This window comes from Oxyura jamaicensis, chromosome 10, assembly GCF_011077185.1.
Source record: "Oxyura jamaicensis isolate SHBP4307 breed ruddy duck chromosome 10, BPBGC_Ojam_1.0, whole genome shotgun sequence".
Classification (NCBI taxonomy): Eukaryota; Metazoa; Chordata; class Aves; order Anseriformes; family Anatidae; genus Oxyura; species Oxyura jamaicensis.
Genome location: NC_048902.1, coordinates 4,639,610 through 4,660,275, shown reverse-complemented (window position 1 = coordinate 4,660,275; position 20,666 = coordinate 4,639,610). Strand labels below are relative to the sequence as shown.

At 37.8% G+C, this 20,666-nt stretch overlaps 1 protein-coding gene across 5 annotated transcripts in view; it reads left to right on the top strand.

The window, feature by feature from the left end:
* Nucleotides 1-20,666, top strand: part of THSD4 (thrombospondin type 1 domain containing 4) — a 303,076-nt gene that overhangs the window by 263,614 nt on the left and 18,796 nt on the right. For all 5 annotated transcript variants that reach the window (XM_035336261.1, XM_035336260.1, XM_035336259.1 and 2 more), the window contains 6 exons: nt 7,977-8,152; nt 11,259-11,355; nt 12,299-12,541; nt 14,745-14,874; nt 15,771-15,975; nt 18,440-18,613. In XM_035336261.1, coding sequence (XP_035192152.1) covers nt 7,977-8,152; nt 11,259-11,355; nt 12,299-12,541; nt 14,745-14,874; nt 15,771-15,975; nt 18,440-18,613 — 1,025 coding nt within the window. The remainder of the gene's footprint in view (nt 1-7,976; nt 8,153-11,258; nt 11,356-12,298; nt 12,542-14,744; nt 14,875-15,770; nt 15,976-18,439; nt 18,614-20,666) is intronic.

Genomic DNA, 20,666 nt, shown 5'->3' with positions numbered 1-20,666 from the left:
GCAAGTCACTGGCCTGGTATATATAATCACCATATCACTGTAGGCATGTTCTGTATTAACTCGCACATATCAGAGTATCAGAGGTTAAAGTGTGAGAATAGTGTAGTCAGCATGTTTGCTTCATTTTGCTTCTTGTTTCATCAAAAAGACTTAGAAAAGAGAAAGAGTAGACCTGCTAATGTGTTTTTGTTTCAGTTGACTATTACCAAGACGTGTCAGGAAAGACTGCATAAAAACCATAGGGAGATATTCCGGCCTCTTTGGATAGAAGCAAAAGATGAGTACCCTTCTGTAACATGCCGATTAGGTCTGAAATTTGTTTGAAGATTTTATTGAAAGCTCTTGAGACTGAATTCTGCTGTAGTGACTGGGCCTGAAATAGATCATATGGCTATATGATAAATCAGTTCTGTTTCTCAAAGCCCGTATAGTTTATTGCATCAATAGTTAATTTTCTGCTTTGTTGCCCCAGCATTTTCGTTGCTGATGCATCAGCAGCATGGCTTTTGGAATCAGAAATGTGAAGGAATAGACATAACTGAATGAAGAGGGAGCTGCATCAGCAGGGGAAAATTAAGCAGTTTAATGAATACTCCAAATGGAAAATGACTCATTGCTGCCATGGCAAAAAATGAGCATTTCTGTTTACAGTAATTAACTGGGAACCTTTACCTTTATGCAACTAAGTAGCATTTTCTTTTGGCAGGTTGAAAAAATTAGTGTTTTTTTTTCTGGGAGATGTTGCCTGAGATGAGCTGTGAACAGGCACATGAGGAATTCAAAGCAAGATGAAACTGCTCTCTCTGAGGACAAACTCAGAACTGTCATGAAAGAAAGAATTGGTCTCAAGACAAACAGTATCTTCGTATGACACTTCACTGTTGCTGCTGCTTTAGTTGTTTTTTGATCAACTGATATATATAGAGAAAAAAAAAGAAAATTATACAAGTGAACCAAATTGTCGTGCCATTGTAAAGAAAACTTGGGAAATACCTGCCAAAAAGTAGCAAGTTCAACAAAAGGCTGAGACGGGATGAAAACTATTTCTGTTTCTGTGTCAAATTTGGGAAGTACTTGTGGCCACTGCTCTTCCAGGAAAGCAACAGACATTCATGAAACAATATTTTCAAAGTCCTATTTTGATGCAATTAAATTTCAAATTCAATCAGCATTTTTCCGAATCAGACTAGATATGTTAAGGCTCTGAAAGCAAGAGCAAACCATTTCATTGTCTGTCGTCGTTTGCTGAGCTAGTACACCTAGTAGAGCCATAGACAGGATAGAAAGGGCCACCAGTCGTCTGGATTCAGCCCACTTTTAACACTGAGCAAGGGAGCCCAGAAAGGTAGCCAGAAGGTCTAAAATGAAAAATCAGGAGAATGTGCTTCTCCTTCAGGCAACAAACACTTGGAAAAGTTGACAATTATTTGTGTCCCATTAATGCACTGTTGAAGTCGCTGAAACATCTCAGTGCGTAATGCAGAATCGAAATGTAGATTGATGGCAGCGTACAACTGACAAAGCACAAAATGCCCTTGTAGTTTAGCCTTATTAACTTACTGGTGTTGGATTCGCTTGTAACATAGTCATAAAGACAAAAGAAGAAAGGTTTTCAAACTATAGGATATTCCCAGAAAGCATAAGTATTTTAAACTAGTCAGATGATTTTGCACTAAAAACAAGGTTAAATGAAATAAATAAGGCAAGAGGAGAAGGCCTTAAAGAACTATCTTAACACATGTGTTTTGAAAACACTTTATGTATTTATGTCCTTGATAGTAATTGAATTCTGAACATCTCAGCACGAGGTGATGGCATGAAATCCAGGAAAGAAAATGGCCCAGAAACTGGAGTAGAACTGGCAGTGATATTTTTAGTAATCCTTCCGGATGAATTGCAGAAAAGTGGCCAAGCAAGATGAATAGCAAAAGGTAAAGGAACTTGGAAGGAATTGGAAGTAACGTAGTTGCTGTATGCTGTGACTTATGGTATTTCTAGGTTGTGGTAAATATGGTAAGTTTATTTAATGATGTTCCGTGTATTGTATATTCTGTACTGCAGGTCTGACAGCCATGAAGGCACACTGTGTTTGATAATAGTGAGCAGTTTAAATTGAAAAACAACAAACAGAGAAACAAAAACCAACAAACAAATAGTTGTATCTGAAGTTGTCTTCAAGTACTATTGTAGAGGGGGTTTTACAGTCTGTGCACGTTAAGAAGCAGTGAGTTATTTTAGTGTTATATTGCAAGTCTTGCGGCATGGCACCTGGTCAGCAGGCTGCAAACTTGTGCTGGTCAGAGTTAGTGGGCAGCTCGATGCAGTCCAGCTGTTGGACTTTTCCCAGTCTCTCTTGCAATTACATTTCACACTGCCAATTTATGCACTGTTTTTCAGTATTTACCATGAAACTAGCTTTTTTTTTCACACGCGATGTCACTGAAGAGCATCTTTACAGTTTGGTAGTACAAGATGCACCATTCTGCCCTGCTTTTTTTTTTTTTTTTTTAAATCCAGTATGTAAATATTTTAGATTTGTCTCTGAAAGCTCCATATAACCAATTTCCCTACATGAAAAATAAATAGTAGAAGCTGTGTGTTTCTTTTGCTCCTTTCATCATAGTACTTATTCAGAAGTGGTCACATTATTTGCTGCAGCTGTTTCTGGGCAATTTCTCTGAAGATGCTGGGAAGGCCTTGCCTGCTTCTAAAGAAAACGAGTGTAGCCAAAACATTCTAAAACATTAATTCAACTTAAATGGCAAGAGAAAACTTTGAAATGCTTATTGAAGTGATATATGAAAAATGTGCTCTGAATGTGGCAAGTCAAGTGAAAATCATTGTGGTGGGTCGTAAAAAATATGACAGTTGCTACACTTTCCCTGTAAGACACTTTGGTTTAATTGGTAGCTGCAAAACAAATGTGGCTTGAGAGCGCCATGCGTCCGACCCACTCACCTCTTCTAGCTGCCTCTGTTACCGACGTTTATCGCCTTATTTTTTACCGTGTTTTATCACTCCTTGACTTGAACCTTGAGTGTGTCTGCAGCTTGTCAAGGTCCCCTGGAATAAATTACCAGTGGGTCATTTGCAATTAACTTCAGCAGCACAAGTCTTCACTTTATTTCCCACTGACCTCCCCTGCCAGCACGCAGTCAGCTCCCAGAAGAGAACTGCTCTTCCCCGTGGGCATTGTGCGTGCTCACGTCAGAGCCTGCAAGTCCCTCGTCATGCTGGCGTGCTGCTCCCATCGCTGTTGGGTAGCCATGTTTTGGCTTTATTGTTTTTCTGCTTCTCTCCGGTTGAGTCGGGACACTTTATTATTGTTTTAATATACAGGAAATAACTTTGGTCCTGTATGTCTGAAGTCTCTCTGTGGTTTGGAAAGCAATTAAGTAGGATTTAGGACACTGTTCTCCCAGACATAAAGACCTTAGGACAGAAAATAAATATGCGATGTTATTCTGAATATTAGTACTGCTGCCAGGTTTAGAGGTTTCTTTTGACATGGGAAGTTGTTTTTAAATGTTTTGTTGTTGTTTATTTGTTTTAATTGGTATTTTGCCTATACACTGTGATTTTGGGTGAAAATCTACTGCAGTTAGCTAGATACTAGACCCACACGTAACATTTTTCTCTCCAGCTTTTCCAGTATGAAGAGTTAGAGAAAGAGGAGTCATTCAGCAGTAAGTTTATGAAATATGTCAAATTGTTATATGAATCGGGATATTTCCATTTTTCTGAAGCACAAATGGGACTTCTGCTGTGTTCTTCCTTTGGGAACAGGGAATAGATAGTAACAGATTTATCCCAGAACAAATGGGTTTGTAAATGGTAAGGAACACTGTATTTTTTTCTGTATAAGCTTTGTAACTTGCTGTTACAGAGTTAAAACTTTTTATAGAAGGTTTATTATGCTGGCTGGATGATGTTTTTCACAGCAATAACAATGGCCTCTTTTTACTTCATTTTTACGTACGCTCATTTCACACCTTCATATACTTTTCTAGTTCAAACCTTTTTGTAGTGTATTTTGTTTTGTTTTGATTTTAAGTGTATCCAAGAGCATGAAGTAGTTACCAGCATTCAGAAGCCAGAGTTTCAAGAAGACTCGGCATGTCGTGAGCTAGAAGTGAGAAAGTTGGCAAGATTGAAAAATGCCAGGAAAATGAACTACAATTATGGAATTATCTTTGAAGTACTGGAAAAATTGAATTATTTCCTTTTTTTTTTTTTTTCTGATTGCAATGGTGTAGTTTAAATCAGGATTACAAAAGCTACAGTTAGAAACCATCAAACATCAACTTCTAAGCAGAAATACTGACCTTGAGAGTGGATACGAGGTCGTTATTTACAGACCTCACTCCTTAGCACCACTGCATGAGAAAATTTGATTTAAATTTTCTCTTGCTAAGTTTTTTTTACAGTTACAGGGGAAGGTGCATAGAATCAATAAACAGGAAGACAGGAGCTGCAGACCATCTTTGCAAGGAGAGCAGGAAGCTGAACTGTAGGAAATCAGTATTCTTCAGATACTTGAAATGCAAGGTTTAACTTACAGCCTATTGAGATTTTGCCAGCGAACGGTAGCCCAAGCAGAAGTGTTGCTTAGAGTTTGTAGCCTGAAATACTCCACCTCTCTAGTGCAAAGCAGCACTGAATGTCGCTGCAAACAACACAGTTTCAGTTAAGAAGCTGAGTCCAAGACAAAGAATAGATGAAATCAGCTACGGGCTGTATAAGGAATGAAAAATTCCTCATGAGGAATCAATGGTAAAGCTTTTCATACTCTTTCATGCTTCAGCTAAAAATATTAGCACCATAAAAATTCTTCAGGGGGCAGAGTTGAGGTAGTAGCTGCAGGGTGATCACAACATAAAAGAGGTACGTCTTCTCTTTATATGGGGAGGCCTCCTTCAGACCTGTCATATGATGGATTTGAAATGAAAGTTTCGTGGGCTTACAGTTTCCCAGACAGCCATCTTTCTACAGCTTCATTATTAACAACAATTTAATCTTAGCCAGCATTCTTTCTTATTTCTGAGCTCTTGATAACTCATTTGTTTTATTTCTTTAGCAGCAGTAAGAAATAATACGCAGATCATAAAGTATAGCTTTTAACGCAAGTCTTCCATATTAAATACATATATATAAAACTGGTATCCAGTACATTTTGCATAACAGATTACTTTGCAAGTGTTTGAATTAAAATGTAGCAAGCGTAAATAGTGTGTAAAGTGTGGATGGATCTCATATATAACCTCTATTCAATAATAGGTGACCCATAATTTTTCTTCCAAGCACTATATGAATGACGATTATGCCACTTTAGTGGCTGAAGGGAAAAAAAAATGTAATTCAAGTAATATCCACAGGACAGAGGTAATTCATTAATGTTAAGAAAATGAGACCTGGGAAGCAAGTGTTAGCTCTTGGGAAAGCAAACACGTAGCATTAGAAAAAATAAATAAAATCAAAATATGTGAATACATTTTTACAGAATTTGATTCTTAGCCATTAATGCCATTAAAATTTTTGAACTGAATGAAATTATGACCAGTATTTTTATTGTGAGCCACAAGTACCAAATTCTTGCTTATGCCATTTGTTTTAGTGCCATTTTGGGAATGATACAGAACTACTTTGCTTTCCTTCAAGAAAGTCCAAAAAGGCAGCAAGTTCTCCATCATGACTCATGCCTTCTGAGCTTGTGTGGGTGCAACTCTGTGCAGCTGCTAAAATCCACTGATTTATTTTGCAGACAGAGAAATAAAAGTCTGAAACTTCAGGAATTAGGACTCTTTAGAGGGACTAGTGATCCAGGGACAGTCCCATTCATTTTCTGAAAGTAAAATGGCAATTCTGACAGGCCGCAAGCAGGGCTTCTTACAGATTCAGAAGTGGCTGTAGCCAACTGCTTTCATCTTTAACCTTTCTATGTCATACGTTTTACCCAGAACCATGAAGCCAGATACATTCTTTACAGTATAGAGAGAAGGCACTGCAGTAATATAAAGTCTTAAATTAATTTATCTACTTCAAAATATATTCTGTTCAGTTACTCATGTGTTTCTCTTTTAAGAAAAAGAGTATTCAATCTTACACTTTTTCTTGTACAAACTGTGATACTACTAACAATTAAATTTATTTATATTTAAAGTTTGCAGACTGTACACATGTTCTTCTCATATAATTTGTTACCCCCCCTTGAAAAGTAGGTTGCTGGGCTGTGAGCATCTCTGGAGGCATGGCTATGTCAGTTTAGTGCAGGGAGGATTGATAACACCCATGTAATTGCAATTAGGAGTAGTTAGATTATATCTCATTTTCTGCATGTATTATAAGACAAACTAAAGCAAGCTGACTTGAAATAACAAGTATGACTTAAGACTGCAACTGCCTGATGCTTGAAGACTGATAAAGTCTTCCATTTCCAACCATTGCCTTTTCATTATCAGCAGTAAGGTCTTACAAGAGGCGTAGATACGTGATTGCATCTAAGCACTATTTACAGAATTTTTCAAAAACACTGTGCAGTCTTCTTCTGTAGACAACTTCATCAAGGTGATGCAAATTTAGTCAGCATCAACTATTCCCATGGGGGAAAAAGACTTTGAACTGTGCAATTTAACAAGAAAGGACACCGTCCCTTCATCTGGTATGTTCTGTTCTGATTCCTCTGTGCCAGATTTTCTTTAGGCCTGCATATCAGCTCAGTCCTCCAGCAGGGCTACAGGCTTGGTTCTGTGGATTCAGCTGCAGTTTGCTGAGTTCTGTGTATTCTGTGGAGACCAGCAGATATTTGGTGATATTTCATGAGATACTGTTAAGAATATGCAATTGGAAAAGTAGAAAATAATCTGCTCAAGTTAAAGGCCTTAACCTAATATACACAGGATAATAAAAGGTTCAAACCTTAAATACCAGGGTGTTCCTTTGCAGTTATTTACTTGTATAAATCTTTTAAAAATCTACCAGTCCTTGCTTGAATTTTACTAAAGTGTTTACCTCAACACCTTCTTGATGCATTGTGTGAAGAGTATTCTCTTTGAATTTACAAATCTTTTTTAAAATTACTTTCCCTTATTTGGGGTGTAGGCTGTGCATTAATAATTGATTTTTAATCAGTATGCTGATATTTGTTTGCATTTTTGTAACTATGGAATTTCCTCTTCATACAAAAGGTTTTCTTTCAACAGAGGAGTGCTAGAGAATAATGAAATTGGGGGTGGACTAGATGATATTTAAAGGTCCCTTCCAAGACAAACCATTCTATGACTTTATGATTGAATCCAGATTTTATACTTCCCACCTAGTATCTGATTTACAAGCCACTTTTCCTTATGCAAGAGATCCTCGTGACATTTTCAGATAGCTTGTCATTCCACACCGTGCTGCAGCTAAGGGCTCTGCAGGTGCTCTGGCAAAGAAAGTGTTTTGAAAAGGAAACTGAGAGAGTAGCCAAACAGCTTCACGAAGACTAATTGGAATATCTGGCAACCCAGGACATTCATGTGTCCATAAACTGATTGTCTGGTGCTTCTGCATAGTCTGTTGTAGTGGTTTTCTGTATCTGCATTTTATTGCATCTAATTCGTAAAATAGTCAGTTCAGTGGAAAGGCAGGTGAGGAAAACCACTTCCTTGGCATTTGCATGTGCTCGGTGTATGCCGCTGGCTCAGTCACATGGCATCCTCTGAGAAACTGCTGAAAAAGATTACCAAGCTATCTCTAAATTTTCTTTCTTTTCTTGCAGCATAAAACCATGAGTATTCAGGAAAAGCTTTCTAAACTTGATATATATTTTTTTGTAACTATGAATTTAACTCTGTTCTCAGCAGCCACACCAGTTTGTCCCCTGACATCAGAGAATACGTAACAGTGTAACATACGTTTGGGAATTTGAAGGGACGCCAGCACGTGAAGGTGATTTCCTCTGATCGAAGTCCTTGTGTTTCTGCCCCTATCCTCTACAGCGTTGCGGAGTCGATCGGGACGGTCCATCATCAATGGAAACTGGGCGATTGATCGACCTGGAAGATATGAAGGTGGTGGGACAATGTTCACTTATAAACGCCCAAATGAAATCTCCAGCACTGCAGGGGAGTCATTTCTAGCTGATGGTCCAACAAATGAAGTCCTTGATGTCTACGTAAGTTCCCTGTAGTTAGGTTAATCTTCCTAATGGAAAATTTGTTTTTGTTAACATGCAACACTGTAATTGCATTCATTGCCCATACTTTGTTACTGTTTTGTTCCTTTAATCTTGAAACAGTATTTTGGATATTTTACTATGGTGTCCTATTAACCCCAGTTTGTTCCAGATCCTAGGAAATCTAAGTATCAGTGAAGCCTTCCTCTCTGACTTTACTGATCTAGTAAAACCAATTTTAATTGTTCAGTAAAATGAAAGCAAAGCGTACAGATGTGGGTATTTGGGGGGTACTGGATTTCCTCTGGTTTCTTTGGTGCTCAAGCAAATTTGGATTAGTTTAATTTTAAAGTGAACCGAAGCAAATACCTAAATCAGATGAGGCCTCTGACAGAGTGATACCATCTCTGTTGTCTTTAAAAGAAATGTAGGTCTCTAGGTCCAGAAAACTAAAGAATGTATAACTTGAAGTGAGACAGCTTTAATAGGAAGCTGTAACATGAAGATTATAAATATAATAGCTGTTAGATAAGGTGAGAAATCAAATTGTGGCTAGGATTGGGGAATTGTAGGGAAAAATGTATTTACTTCAGTTGGAACAGGTTTTTATTGCATCATATTGAAATAAAAACGTAATTGGACCTGATTATAACTTATTCTAAAACAAATAATATGCTTTGCTTTGAGGTTATACTTTTCATACAGGAAAATGCAGTAGTTAAAAAAAATAGATGGAATGGTGAACTGGTTGTTTCATCCAGCTACGGCATTTTAGCCATTAAGTGCAGTAAGTGATGGAAAATTGCATGTGTTGGGTTGTTTCATAGAAAAATACTAACTCCCCTGATTCCTAAGCTGGGAAAAGTTAGATGTTGGCAAAGTCATTCTCCATCTGCTATGCGATGTCTTGTTAAAACAAATAATAATTATGCAAGCATTACTTCTTTTCGGATAGTTTCTGATTAGTGGCAATGTAAGACTGACTAAAACCTGGAAGATTAAGTGACCAGGTACCTAGACTCTGCAGTGCAGACCCCGCGTTTATAAAATATGTATGTGCCATTGTGTGTTTACATGATGCTGTGAACTGGGGTTTTCTTTAAGTTTTTATTGCCATCTGATAGATGCCTAATATACAGTGACCCAGAGAGAAAAGAATCAAGAAATGGATTAAACAGGTATTTTCAAAGAAATATCATTAAAAGACTTAAGCTTAAATATATCCTAACTTAATGCTTTAGTTTATGCTTAGTCTGTTTTCTCCCCCTTTTGCAATGAATACGATAAAGCTAGCATGATGGACACAGCTTTATTAGCTTTGCTGCTATTATTAGGGGCTGCTACTGTGGATTGTCACATCTAATTTGACTGGACTCTTATCTGAGATGTTTCTTGTAGATATGAGGAATATTAGAATTCATTATTAGCTGACAGAATAGTGTCTTTGTATTTTTTAGTACAATTGGGAAGATAAATATGGAGAGTGCTAGCTGAAAGAAAATCGAGCATCAGTGTGACACAAATTCTTTTGTGTTTGAAATTTGCAGCCATATATGGATATGGATGTCTTTTTTTCAGTCTTTGTCCTGTGGTTCCTGAGTCATGCAATTCTATTTTCATCCATAGTCTCAATCTTTACTCTTTGTGTAGAGAAATGAAGAGATTTGCAGATGGGAGCTCCGAATGGTTTTTTGTTCCTTCTTCCTAAGATCATACTGTCTTTTCTTCACTTTCAAAATGTGGAAGAAAAGAGATATCTAGGTACATAGCATGACCCTTTTCTTTTTGGCCTATGGTTTGTCAGGACCAGAAAACTACTGCAAGCTCTGTTGTTTCATGGGTTTGTGTTTGTTTTATTATTATGTTGTTGTGTTTTGTTCTTTGTTTGTTGTTTTTTTTTTGTTTTAAATTTATTTCAATTAGCGTACTTTGAGGCATCTGCCTGACCAATCCCCACAAAGAATTTAGGACTTTTAAAGCAGCAGAAGCAGTAGAAGCAGTTTGGAAGTAATCAGAGATAAACTAGTGAAGTTGGCAGCTGATGGCATCCTTACATTTCTAGTGTGAGTGTTCCCAGACTCTGAGCAGCGCAAAAAACTGCTGAGAACAGTGTGCTGCTAACAGTTTTAAAAGCATTCATAAGATATCTTGCTCAGGGTTTATGATACCTGTCTGCTTAGGTGAAAATACAAGAACTGACTTGGAGGCATGCTTATGTCAGTTCCTACAGGGTTGTGCAGCACGCAGCCTTCTGAAACCACTCGGCTTTGTTTTCATATTTAAACCAGAAAACTTTAAAGTTCCCACCTGTGTTCATAAGGAACACTTCAAAGAGTTGCTGTGGCTATACGTACAGACATGGAGTCTGTCTGCAAGTACATTACATTTTCATTTGGCTGAAACCTACCATGGAAGGATGCAGGAGGGTTGCACAGGCGCTCTTCAGTTGCTGTAACAAGCCTTTGTAACCTGTTCACTTCATCTTTGCTGAGCAATGCTTATGGTGAGAGTAGCAGAATAGGGACTTGCGAGTTGGTTGTTGAGTCTCCACCGAGTGGTGCAGAGGTACCTGCACAGTGGTGAAAGGAGCAGGTGCTCTGTTCACGTACAACTAATAAACCTTAAAGGCAGCTTGATTTGCAGATCAGGGTCTGTGGTATTTATTTTTCTGTGCCTTGTTTCTTCCTTGATCATGTTTCCTCAGGCATCTGTCAAGCTCCTCCAGTCAGAGTATTTTGGTGACCTCAGGAGCATCTCTTCCTGCTGCCCAGGCCTGGTGGCAGCCTCCACTGCCCCACTGGCGAGAGGCCAGGCCCTGCCCTGCTCGCCCAGAGCCAGTCAGCTTTACAGTTTTTAAGGAATATTTAGAGAACCAGTGTCTCTGCCATCACAAGCTTGTTCAGTTTGCAAACGTAGTAACCTGTATTGTCGTACATTCTGAGGAAACAAATCGTTTGTTTTTTCATTTTTAAGCACTATCATCAACCTTTATTTCTATCATGACCAATGATAAATGATGTTACACCGTTGATCAGTTCAAGTACATATTTAGTATTAGTAATATAACAAGTGGAAGAAGTGAACGTGTGGCTGTTTTTCTTTTTAGATGATCCACCAGCAGCCTAACCCGGGTATACATTATGAGTATATCATTCCAGGAGACAATGTCATTAGTCCTCAGTTGCTTGCTCACAGGAGGCCAGGTAAAACACCACTGTTTCCTGTTACTAAGTACATTCTGTTACCCAGTAAGCTAATGGAGAAATTCATACTGTTCAATGTAACTGCTGCCATTGATCTGGGAGAGGCCCGGAATTCTCCTTACTCATTGGAAGAGATGTCTGCATAGATCTCTTAACTGAAGTGAATTTATGTTGTCCTGTGTAGTGGGGAATCTGGTCACGTATTCATATTTTCAGTAATAATTCTGTTGTTAAAATTTTAACTATGGCTTTACTTGAGCTGGAGTGTTGTAATCATGTCTCAGAAATGAAATCATGCATGATCTTTCTCTTCAGAGCTTGAGCTAATTTCAAACAACCCTTCTCAGTTTCTTTCCTCTCCTGCCTCGAGAGGACCAAACACAAAGCTGGTACCTCCCCAGGTCAGAATCTGGACAGATCATGCTCCTGATTCTGTGCTATGGCAATGTGTTGTGTGAACCAATATGCAATTCTGAAGGACAGTAGAAATTGTGCAAGTGATTTTGGTCCTACTTTTACTGTTCATGACTTGCTTTGACAAATTTCTAAGTGTTTGTGCAGTGTTCGTAACGAGGAGCAACTGTACTGTGATATGGGGAGGCAGAAAATACAGAGCATGGTACACAAAATGCTCTAGGAAATTTTGACAGTGCACATTAATTCTACAGTGTGACTGGAGAATCTTCAGTTCTTAATGCATTAAGATCTTAAATTCTTATTGTATTAATGTTCTCTGTAATGCTGGCTGAGACTTGGTTGTCTTAATTTGAAACAACACAGTCTTCACAGAGCACTGTTAGGAAGTCTTTGAGTAGCAGATTAAAGCTGCTTTCCAGTTTAATGATGCTGCAGTGTTCTGAGCATTAGTGAAGGAAAACATAGACTGATAATAGCAGATGAGGCTAATTATGTTCCTTTTTATTTTATTTTTTTCTGTCATCAGGAGAGCCCTTGAATGGTCAGTTAGAAATGCCAGAAAATACAAATCATGATGATGAGGATTTGCATAGGGAGACGGACACTCTTACTGGACAGGCAGCTGGAACTTTTCCAGTTATACAGCCAGGAAGATTTCCTTCTCATCAGCCAGAAAACCAGGTGCCTGCTGTGCAGCCACCAAGACAAAACCGAGAGCACAACTGGAAACAGATTGGAAAAACTGAGTGTACCACTACATGTGGGAAAGGTAAGTGCTTCATACAGCATGCACAGAAAATAGATGACCCACAGGAGGGTTCCAGTGTGGGAGAGAAGAAACATGGAGGGAAGAAGCAGTATTGAATATTCTGCAGCATTTCTGTACAAACCATTGCTGGACCTGGTATTTTCTGTTATCTTTTGAGCAAAAAACATACCTGTACTATGAAGTGTGCATCTATTTAAAACACCAGAAATAACAAAATTCAAAATATAAAAAATAAAAGAGAGCATACAGCATTTGCTTCTGAAGGGAAGTATTTTAGGATTTTATGGCAAGCTGCTGTCTCTCACACCCTTGATACACAGCTGCTTTCCTCAACATTCTTTGGCATTCTTTATCCTCCCATTTAGCCTCTCCAGCTTTGTCTGATACAACCTCCATGTTTTCTGTGTGTTTGTCAACAGCTTTCTGATCTGGATGGGAAGATTTCACAGGGATTCCATCAGATATATCTTCACCTGCTTGAGTGTTGCTGGAACAGCAATAATGTGTCTTTAGAAAACTAGGATTTTCATTGGGTAGAAGTGAGAAGGAAGAGGAGAATGAAAGGGGCTGGTAATCAGTGAGCTTTTGGGAGGTGATAGATTCCCTGTTTTGGGCTTCCCAGGTTAATCTTTGCCATAAGATGTTCACAGGGACCACAGATTCAGTAATACATGACACCATCAGTTTTGGGGAGAAGTAGACTTTTGTATCTTAAAAGTGAAATTTGTTTTTACTCTGCATGGCCAGCCATCAAGACTTCTGAAAAATCACAGAGCTTTGAAATAAAAGACCTACCATTGAGGGAACTCAGCTAAGACAACTGCCACCAGTTCATCTACACAGAGAACTTTCACTTCCTAATTAGTTTCTTTCTGTAGTAATAGAATGCTTTGTGAATTTGGTCCAAGGCCAGATGAGTGTCCATGTTACAGATACAGCCAGAGCTAAAAAAAATAACAAAACATGAATATTGACACTCAAAATTGCTTCTCGATTGTATGAATGTTTATAAACGTACACTTTATTTTTCTGGTAGCGGAAGGTATATGTCTCTGAAGGAAAAGTCAAACAAGGTTATATGGGCTGATAAAAAATGGATTGAAAATCATCAGAAAGAAATCTTGTACTGTTCAAGGCTTTGTTTTCATTTTGTGTGAGCAGCTTCTTGTTTGGATTTTTCCTTTCATTTTTCCATGTTTTCTTTTTTTCTACTAGTTTGTTATTTCTTAATGCAAAAATGTAGATGATACCCAGTCTTTCTTCTCTCTCTTTTTTTTTTTTTTCTCAAACCTTTCAGAGTTAAGTATCTTTAGGAATTTTTAAGTTGGGAGCAGAAACAAGGAAAGAAAACAGATTTTTATGTTAAATAAGGAAAAAGAGATGATAAATTAACATTTTTGATGAAAAGCTGAGAGATTTCAAAGCACGTTTTATTAAAACTTTTACTTGGAGAAAAAAAGAAGGCTATTACTATTTTTAAAAAGTGAAAATGCTTCACGTGAGAACTTCTACCAACTCTTGTCCCAGATTTCCATTTAAGATAACTGAGAAAATAGATGTGCTAGAATGGTATGGAAACTTCTGCTGAATCCTGTCAGGGAAGTGAGGTATCTTTAGCACATGATCCCTCTCTCTGTTGTCCAGAGAGAGAAGGGGCTGGTACACTGCACTAAGTATGGAGAGTTGTAATATTTAACAAGTCTGCAGTCTACAGTAATATTTCACCTGTAAGATTTATCTTACAAATCATCTCAAAACTAAGGTGAAGTGAGTAATATTTGGATGTGTTCACTTCCAAGATAACTTTAAAGGGTGCAGGTTCAGTCTCTTTCCAGAAGCAGGACAGGATGACTGCTAAATCTTTGCTCTTCTAAAGCATATGTTCTGGCCTGGCTGCTTGGCTGCATTTTTCCACTTGCATGAATACTTGATGTCTGTAATCTCTGCACTATGATGATTTCATGCAGACCAAGCAGCATGTTTTCTCAGCCTTTAATACAACACTATGTTGTACTCTCTATATACTAAGCACTTCTCTTAATGTTACAATGTAAACAGCATAGTTTTCACTTACGTTTTGAAATGTTGGGTAAAATCTTAGAGTTCCTGTTGTTATCTTACGTTTTTCGATGCTGTTGATACAAACAGCTTACATTGCAGTATCTTTTGCAAGGCATCACCTTTTTTTTTTTTTAAATTTCAGGGTCCCAGTACCCAATTTTCCACTGTGTCAACAGAATCACTCATGAGGAGGTTCCTGAGAGTTACTGTGACAGCAGCACCAAACCTATTCCAGAAGAGGAGGCCTGCAACCTCTTCCCATGTCCAGCTTTGTAAGATATTAGTGTTTAAGTCAACTGAAATAAGTCAATGTCATTGAAGTTTTGCACATGCAAGAAGATATCCTAAGGGAATCTAGTTTGAACTTGTGCTCAAAACTTGTGTTTCTGTCATGAAGTGAGCAGCAAGTGAGTCTAGTATTTCTCAAAGTTTGTGTGAGTGTTCAGACGCACACACTATACCTGTGGTCTCTCTATGGGAGCTCTTTTTTTCAAGTGATAGTCTTCTGCAAATGCTTGTCTAAAGAAGGGGCTCTGTAGGTTATATCACCTCACATCGGATCAGCGTGCTGCAGTACCCAACTGTTCATTGCATGGTGTCATGCTTAAAGATGAGATTTGCCTGATAGCACTCTCAACAGCCCCTTCCTAAACATGACTTCTCTTTCCTGGAATTAAGCAGTTCTTCAACTCGGAGGTCGGATCCCAAAGTGGTAAACCTCGTTTCTAGTACTGCTGGTATCACAGGTTCAGATGCGACTCTTCCGGAGTATTTTACTTGGAGATACTTTCTATCACCAAGTGTTTTTCTCACCTTTTTTCTTTCTAACAATTCATATTAATTCATTTTTTTAGTTATTTTGATTTTACAGAGGACAATATCAACAACGTAAACAGAGATGTGTAAAAATTTATTTAAAAGATTATTTATTAAAATACAAATGCATAAATGCATGCTTACTAGTGTCAGGTAGATCATTTATAAGTATATAATTTTCTCTTCATAAAGGATTCTGTTCTGCATGCAGAAGCTTAAGTATTAGTTTAAGATTATTTACTAGCATCAAAATCATGTCCTTAGAGTTCTGTTGAGGTAGTATTAGATGAATCTTCACTGAAAGAGATGCCCTCTTTTTTTTTAACTTCTTTTTTTCCCCCCTTTTCTGTAGCTGGGATATAGGGGAGTGGTCTGAGTGCAGCAAAACATGTGGCCTTGGCATGCAGCATCGACAGATCTTATGCAGACAAATATATGCCAATCGCACCTTGACAGTTCAGCAGTACCGCTGTCATCACCTGGAGAAACCAGAGACAACCAGCACTTGCCAGCTGAAGATCTGCAGTGAATGGCAGATTAGGACAGAATGGACTTCAGTAAGTATGATTGATTAATTTGGGGCATAAACCTCAAAAGAGAACAAGAATTTTCTTGCAGGTACCACTAATCAAACATGAAATTTGGTGGAAGTGGAATGTGAAAAGCCTTGGAAGTAAGTGAATCTTAGTTCAGAAATACCCTGCATGGTTATGACTGTTAGTTTTCAGAAGGTGAAAAAGAGCGATTGTGTAGAACAAAACACACAGATATGTATATACAGAAGCACACAAGCTTTCTGAACAATGATTTTTTTAAGTACTATATGAAATAGAGTTGGGAGAGAGCTAATAGGTTTGCCTATTGTAGCAGACTTCTTGTTTTTCTTAGCATGTAGTGTTTAGTTATAGGACTGAATTAACCTTATATATGTGTTAAGTTTAGAGACTGTCAGTATTTGCTGTAGCTATAGTTGGTTTGAGGCTATGCCAAGGCTTTCAGATAAATGGGAATGGTATGGTTTTGTGTTGTTTACAAAAGTTTTGGCCAACCTGACAACCATCCTAGATACTTTCACAGCCATTGTGTAGAGAGAAGAAATATTCTGGTGTGTTAGGTGCAGTGATAAGTCTCTTTTCAGTTGGCCACAAAGCAAAGCAAAAAAAAATCACAGAAGTACTGAATTATGTGGGTGGATAGTCCTTGAAAAATTGCAGCTTAACACCGAACCTAAACCTTCTTTTTCCTTTCTATTGAAGAGCTTCATTGCTTCTAATTCCCCAGTTATGTGCTGGAATGCATGTGGCATCCATGGGCTAGCTACATTGCCAGTAGAAGCACAGCTTTCTGTCCCCAGTCATGGTAGGCTAAGGAGTCATGCCACAGACTTTATGTGGCTCTGATCTGCATGGGTTAATTCCTTAAATTTCTGCATTTCTGAGGTTAATGGGGGCATTATTAACCCCTTAGTCATGAAATATTGGTGATGGGTTGAGATATTTCAGAGATAAAAAAACATATAAATACCTAGCCAGACAAATGTAAGGATATGTATTCACCATGTTTTAAAATTTATCTGGGGCTAAAGGACAGTAAAATTGCTCTTAATAAAACAATCAAAACTTTACCTTTGTGTTGCCCCTGAGAAAAGAGTAGATGGTTTGTGTTATTACGTTTTGAGAAGTATTTCAGTGTGCAGACAGCCTTTAGAACTTTACTGCTTATAGTGAATCAACATAAATATTTTAGAAATTGTAGCTGGTTGAATATAGGAGTAATCCCAGTAAAATTCTGTGATTAATTTCCTCTTGGAAGTAGAATTAAAGTTTTTGGCATGTGCGAGACTCACTTATAATGAAAGAAGCAATTGCATTTGGAAACTACGTTTTCATCAGAACATTTATTTTTGTTCTTGTTGAAGTACAATTAGGTTTTTGCTCTAGAGACAGGTCTGTGATCTTAAAAGTAAACCCATCTTAAGATTTTAGAGTGCTGATCATTTTTCCTGACATACAAATGTAAAAAAAACTTTGATCAAAATGAAGAAATGGCATTGTAATAGTTCTAAATTTGAAGGCTAGACTTTGAGAGTAGCCCTGGTCAAATCACTGCTTTTTTGACAAAGAACGGTGTAGTTGTTTTTATTAGCGTTTTGCTGTGTAATGACTTGCTTCATGCATCTGGTCTGGGTTTTGGCAAGCGTTCTAGAGTGAACAGTTGAAGAACTAACTGCATGCTGAAGGTAAGATCTTTAAGGTGTTTTGCGTAGGGAATATATTTTATGTAATAACTTGGACATGTAAGTATAGTAGACATGATTTAGTATTTGAAAGTAAGGGAAGAACAATGCAATCTCAAACTAACTTTGCAATCTCAAATAACTATCCTTGTGCATAGGTACTCAGGTCTTTAATCTCCAGATTCCCAGAGATTTTTCCACATTAATTCTAGAGTGTTTACAGGACTCATAAAAGCATATCATGCATACACAGAACATAAAATAATGTTCCTTTTTTTTTTCTTGATGATCTGGATGCTTTATGTCTCCAGGCAGAGACATTGATACCTGTCAGTGTTCTCTGAGATTGACGAAAAGAGAGCAGGGGAATAAGGCCTGAATTTGAAGAGGGATTCAAAAGTTGTTTTTCTTTGCATTTTCCTTGCTTCATATCTCTATATAGATCAAGATCAAAATTATGCAGAGTATGTCAGCCTGCTATTCACATACCAGCAGTTCAATTTGATTAGGTACAGCATGGCTCATTGAAGATAGGATTTGCTTTTTTGTTTTCCAGATGTATTTACATAATATACTATAGAATGCTGCAGACTGAAAATACAGTTTTCAAACTACTAACATGTTTTTATTCCCTATTCCTAACAACCTAAAATAGTTCTGTAGCTTCTGTGGATGTGTTAGTAGGAATAAATGAGCTGTACAGTTTCAGCTCCATGAAAAAAAAAAAAAAAAAAAACAGGAGAATTACAGCCCAGAGTCCTGATACAACCTACCATTTGTTACAGTGTTCAGTACCTTGTGGAGTGGGGCAGAGGACCCGAGATGTGAAATGTGTCAGCAACCTTGGAGACATTGTTGACGATGAGGAATGTAACATGAAGCTGCGGCCAAATGATATTGAGAACTGTGACATGGGACCCTGTGCTAAGAGCTGGTTCCTTACAGAATGGAGCGACAGGGTAAGGCTTCCCATTATCTCTGTGTGCTGCCAAATTTTCTAAAACAACTTAGGTGCATCAGGATTAAAAAATACATACATATACAGGTATAAAAGGAGTGATCTTATTTTCCATGTTTACATTTGATCTGTAAAACAGGCAAGAGCAAACAGAAAGTAATGATCCCACGGGCATTGGGCAAGACTCTGGGTGCATGGCCAAACATCTGGATTTAGAACTGGATCTGTGTCTGAACTTCCCAAAATACTGAGTGTGCTGAGATTTATTATTCTGCCTTGCTTAACCCTGAGTCTCAAGCTTCAGATTTTAAAAGTTTTCCTACTGTTTTTTTTAAGTGGTGGAGGTTTGAGGCCTGATGTTTGGCTTTAAGTTGAAATCATAAAACAGTTTTCCTATACCTGTGAAAAGAGAGGAACAGCTTCACAAGCTCAGTCAAGGTAGATTCAGATTTTCTGAATTTCACAAACATAAATGTATTTTTTGATTTCAATGAGACTGATTCCCAGCATAAAAGCAATAAAAAGAGTGGTGATTTACATTGTTTCATGATTGGGCTCAGAGAGTATGTTCAACTGTGATATTCATATGCATGGGCTAAGACAAGCCTGGTATTTTGGTCCCTGTCATGGATTCTTGTGTATCAGGTTTAATCTATAGACAAGTTGAGCTTCCAGTCTCTATAAAATACTGGTAATATTTCCCTTTTCTTTGACTGGTCGTTTTGGCAGGCAAATAATCTCATTTATCATAGAAACCGTAAGATTTCTTAACTTCACAGATTCATTATTTAAATGCTTTAAATGCGTCTCTGAAAACTAGGATTGTCTGGCTCAAAGGTTACATGCTAGTTTGGGCGCTGAAAAGATTTACATTATGTTTCATATGCAGAGAAGGGGGAGGAACTTAACAAATCAGACAAGCACCTGGTATGTCACATAATTTTAAAAAGGCTGATCAAACTTTGCTACAGTTAGAGGCTGGTAAAACTTTCAACCTCCAGACAACTCAAGTAGATTTTATGAAGAAAAAAATCTTTATACACTAGTCTTTGTTGTTATCATTTACACTTTCTTTTCCCAGTTTTTGTTCACTCAGTGTACATTCCTGCATAGCATGGACAGAAAGGTACCAGTTGAATTACAGATATTAGTACAAATGGCAAAGATTTTCCTGTAGTGTATATGGCAGTGCCTTTTATTTTTACCTTTTAGAGACATTCTTTTTACAGTGTTATTAAAGTGCTATTTACAAGGGAGAAAGAACAATGTATTCTATCCTCAAAGACAATCTTTCTTGGGAAAAGAAAAAAAAAAAAGACCCCCATTTTCAGCTACTCTCAGCTAGTGGGGTCCTACCAGATAAAGCAGATATATTCCAGTGAAGACCATAGCATCATTTTTTTTCTTCATCATCCTGCACTGGTATTTTGTAAACTGCAGAATTAAAAGTACTTTTTGTAGCTGGATGTTGGAACTGTAAAATGCTATTAGGCTTACTTATACGTATTAAATGAGACATAGATGTGAAGCAGGTAATGTGGAAAATGTTGGAGTTTTTTCTTAGTGCAAATGTTTTAGGGTCAGAGTAAATAATGGATTTTTTTTTAGTCTCAGCTTTTGTAAGTGAACTAATTAATTAATTCCAAATGCTTGCTACTGTAACTGGCATTATTCACCATTCCTTCTGCCAGTAATCAGTTTGGAGTTTGATTCACAAAGAGAGTGAAAGGAACAGGTCGTTTTGGGGGGGGGGGGGGGGAAATAGACTCCAAATGGAGCGTGCAGAATCTTCAAAGGTTCGTACATACCTAACAAGGATGTTCAGAGCTGTTTAATGGCAGTGGTTCCAATGAAAGCAGAACGTGGGAATAATCACTAGTATTGCATAGCAGGGCTTTGGCCATTAGCTTTCTGACTCTACCTCTCACTGGCTGTTTTCTGGGATCAGACCTTTCTCCTTGTGTGGAAGTATGTTTCTGTTAAAGGATACTTAAGGGGAGCGTTCTGTCATGGAATGGAAATGGGCAACCCCATGTGTCTGGGCTTTCTGTGTG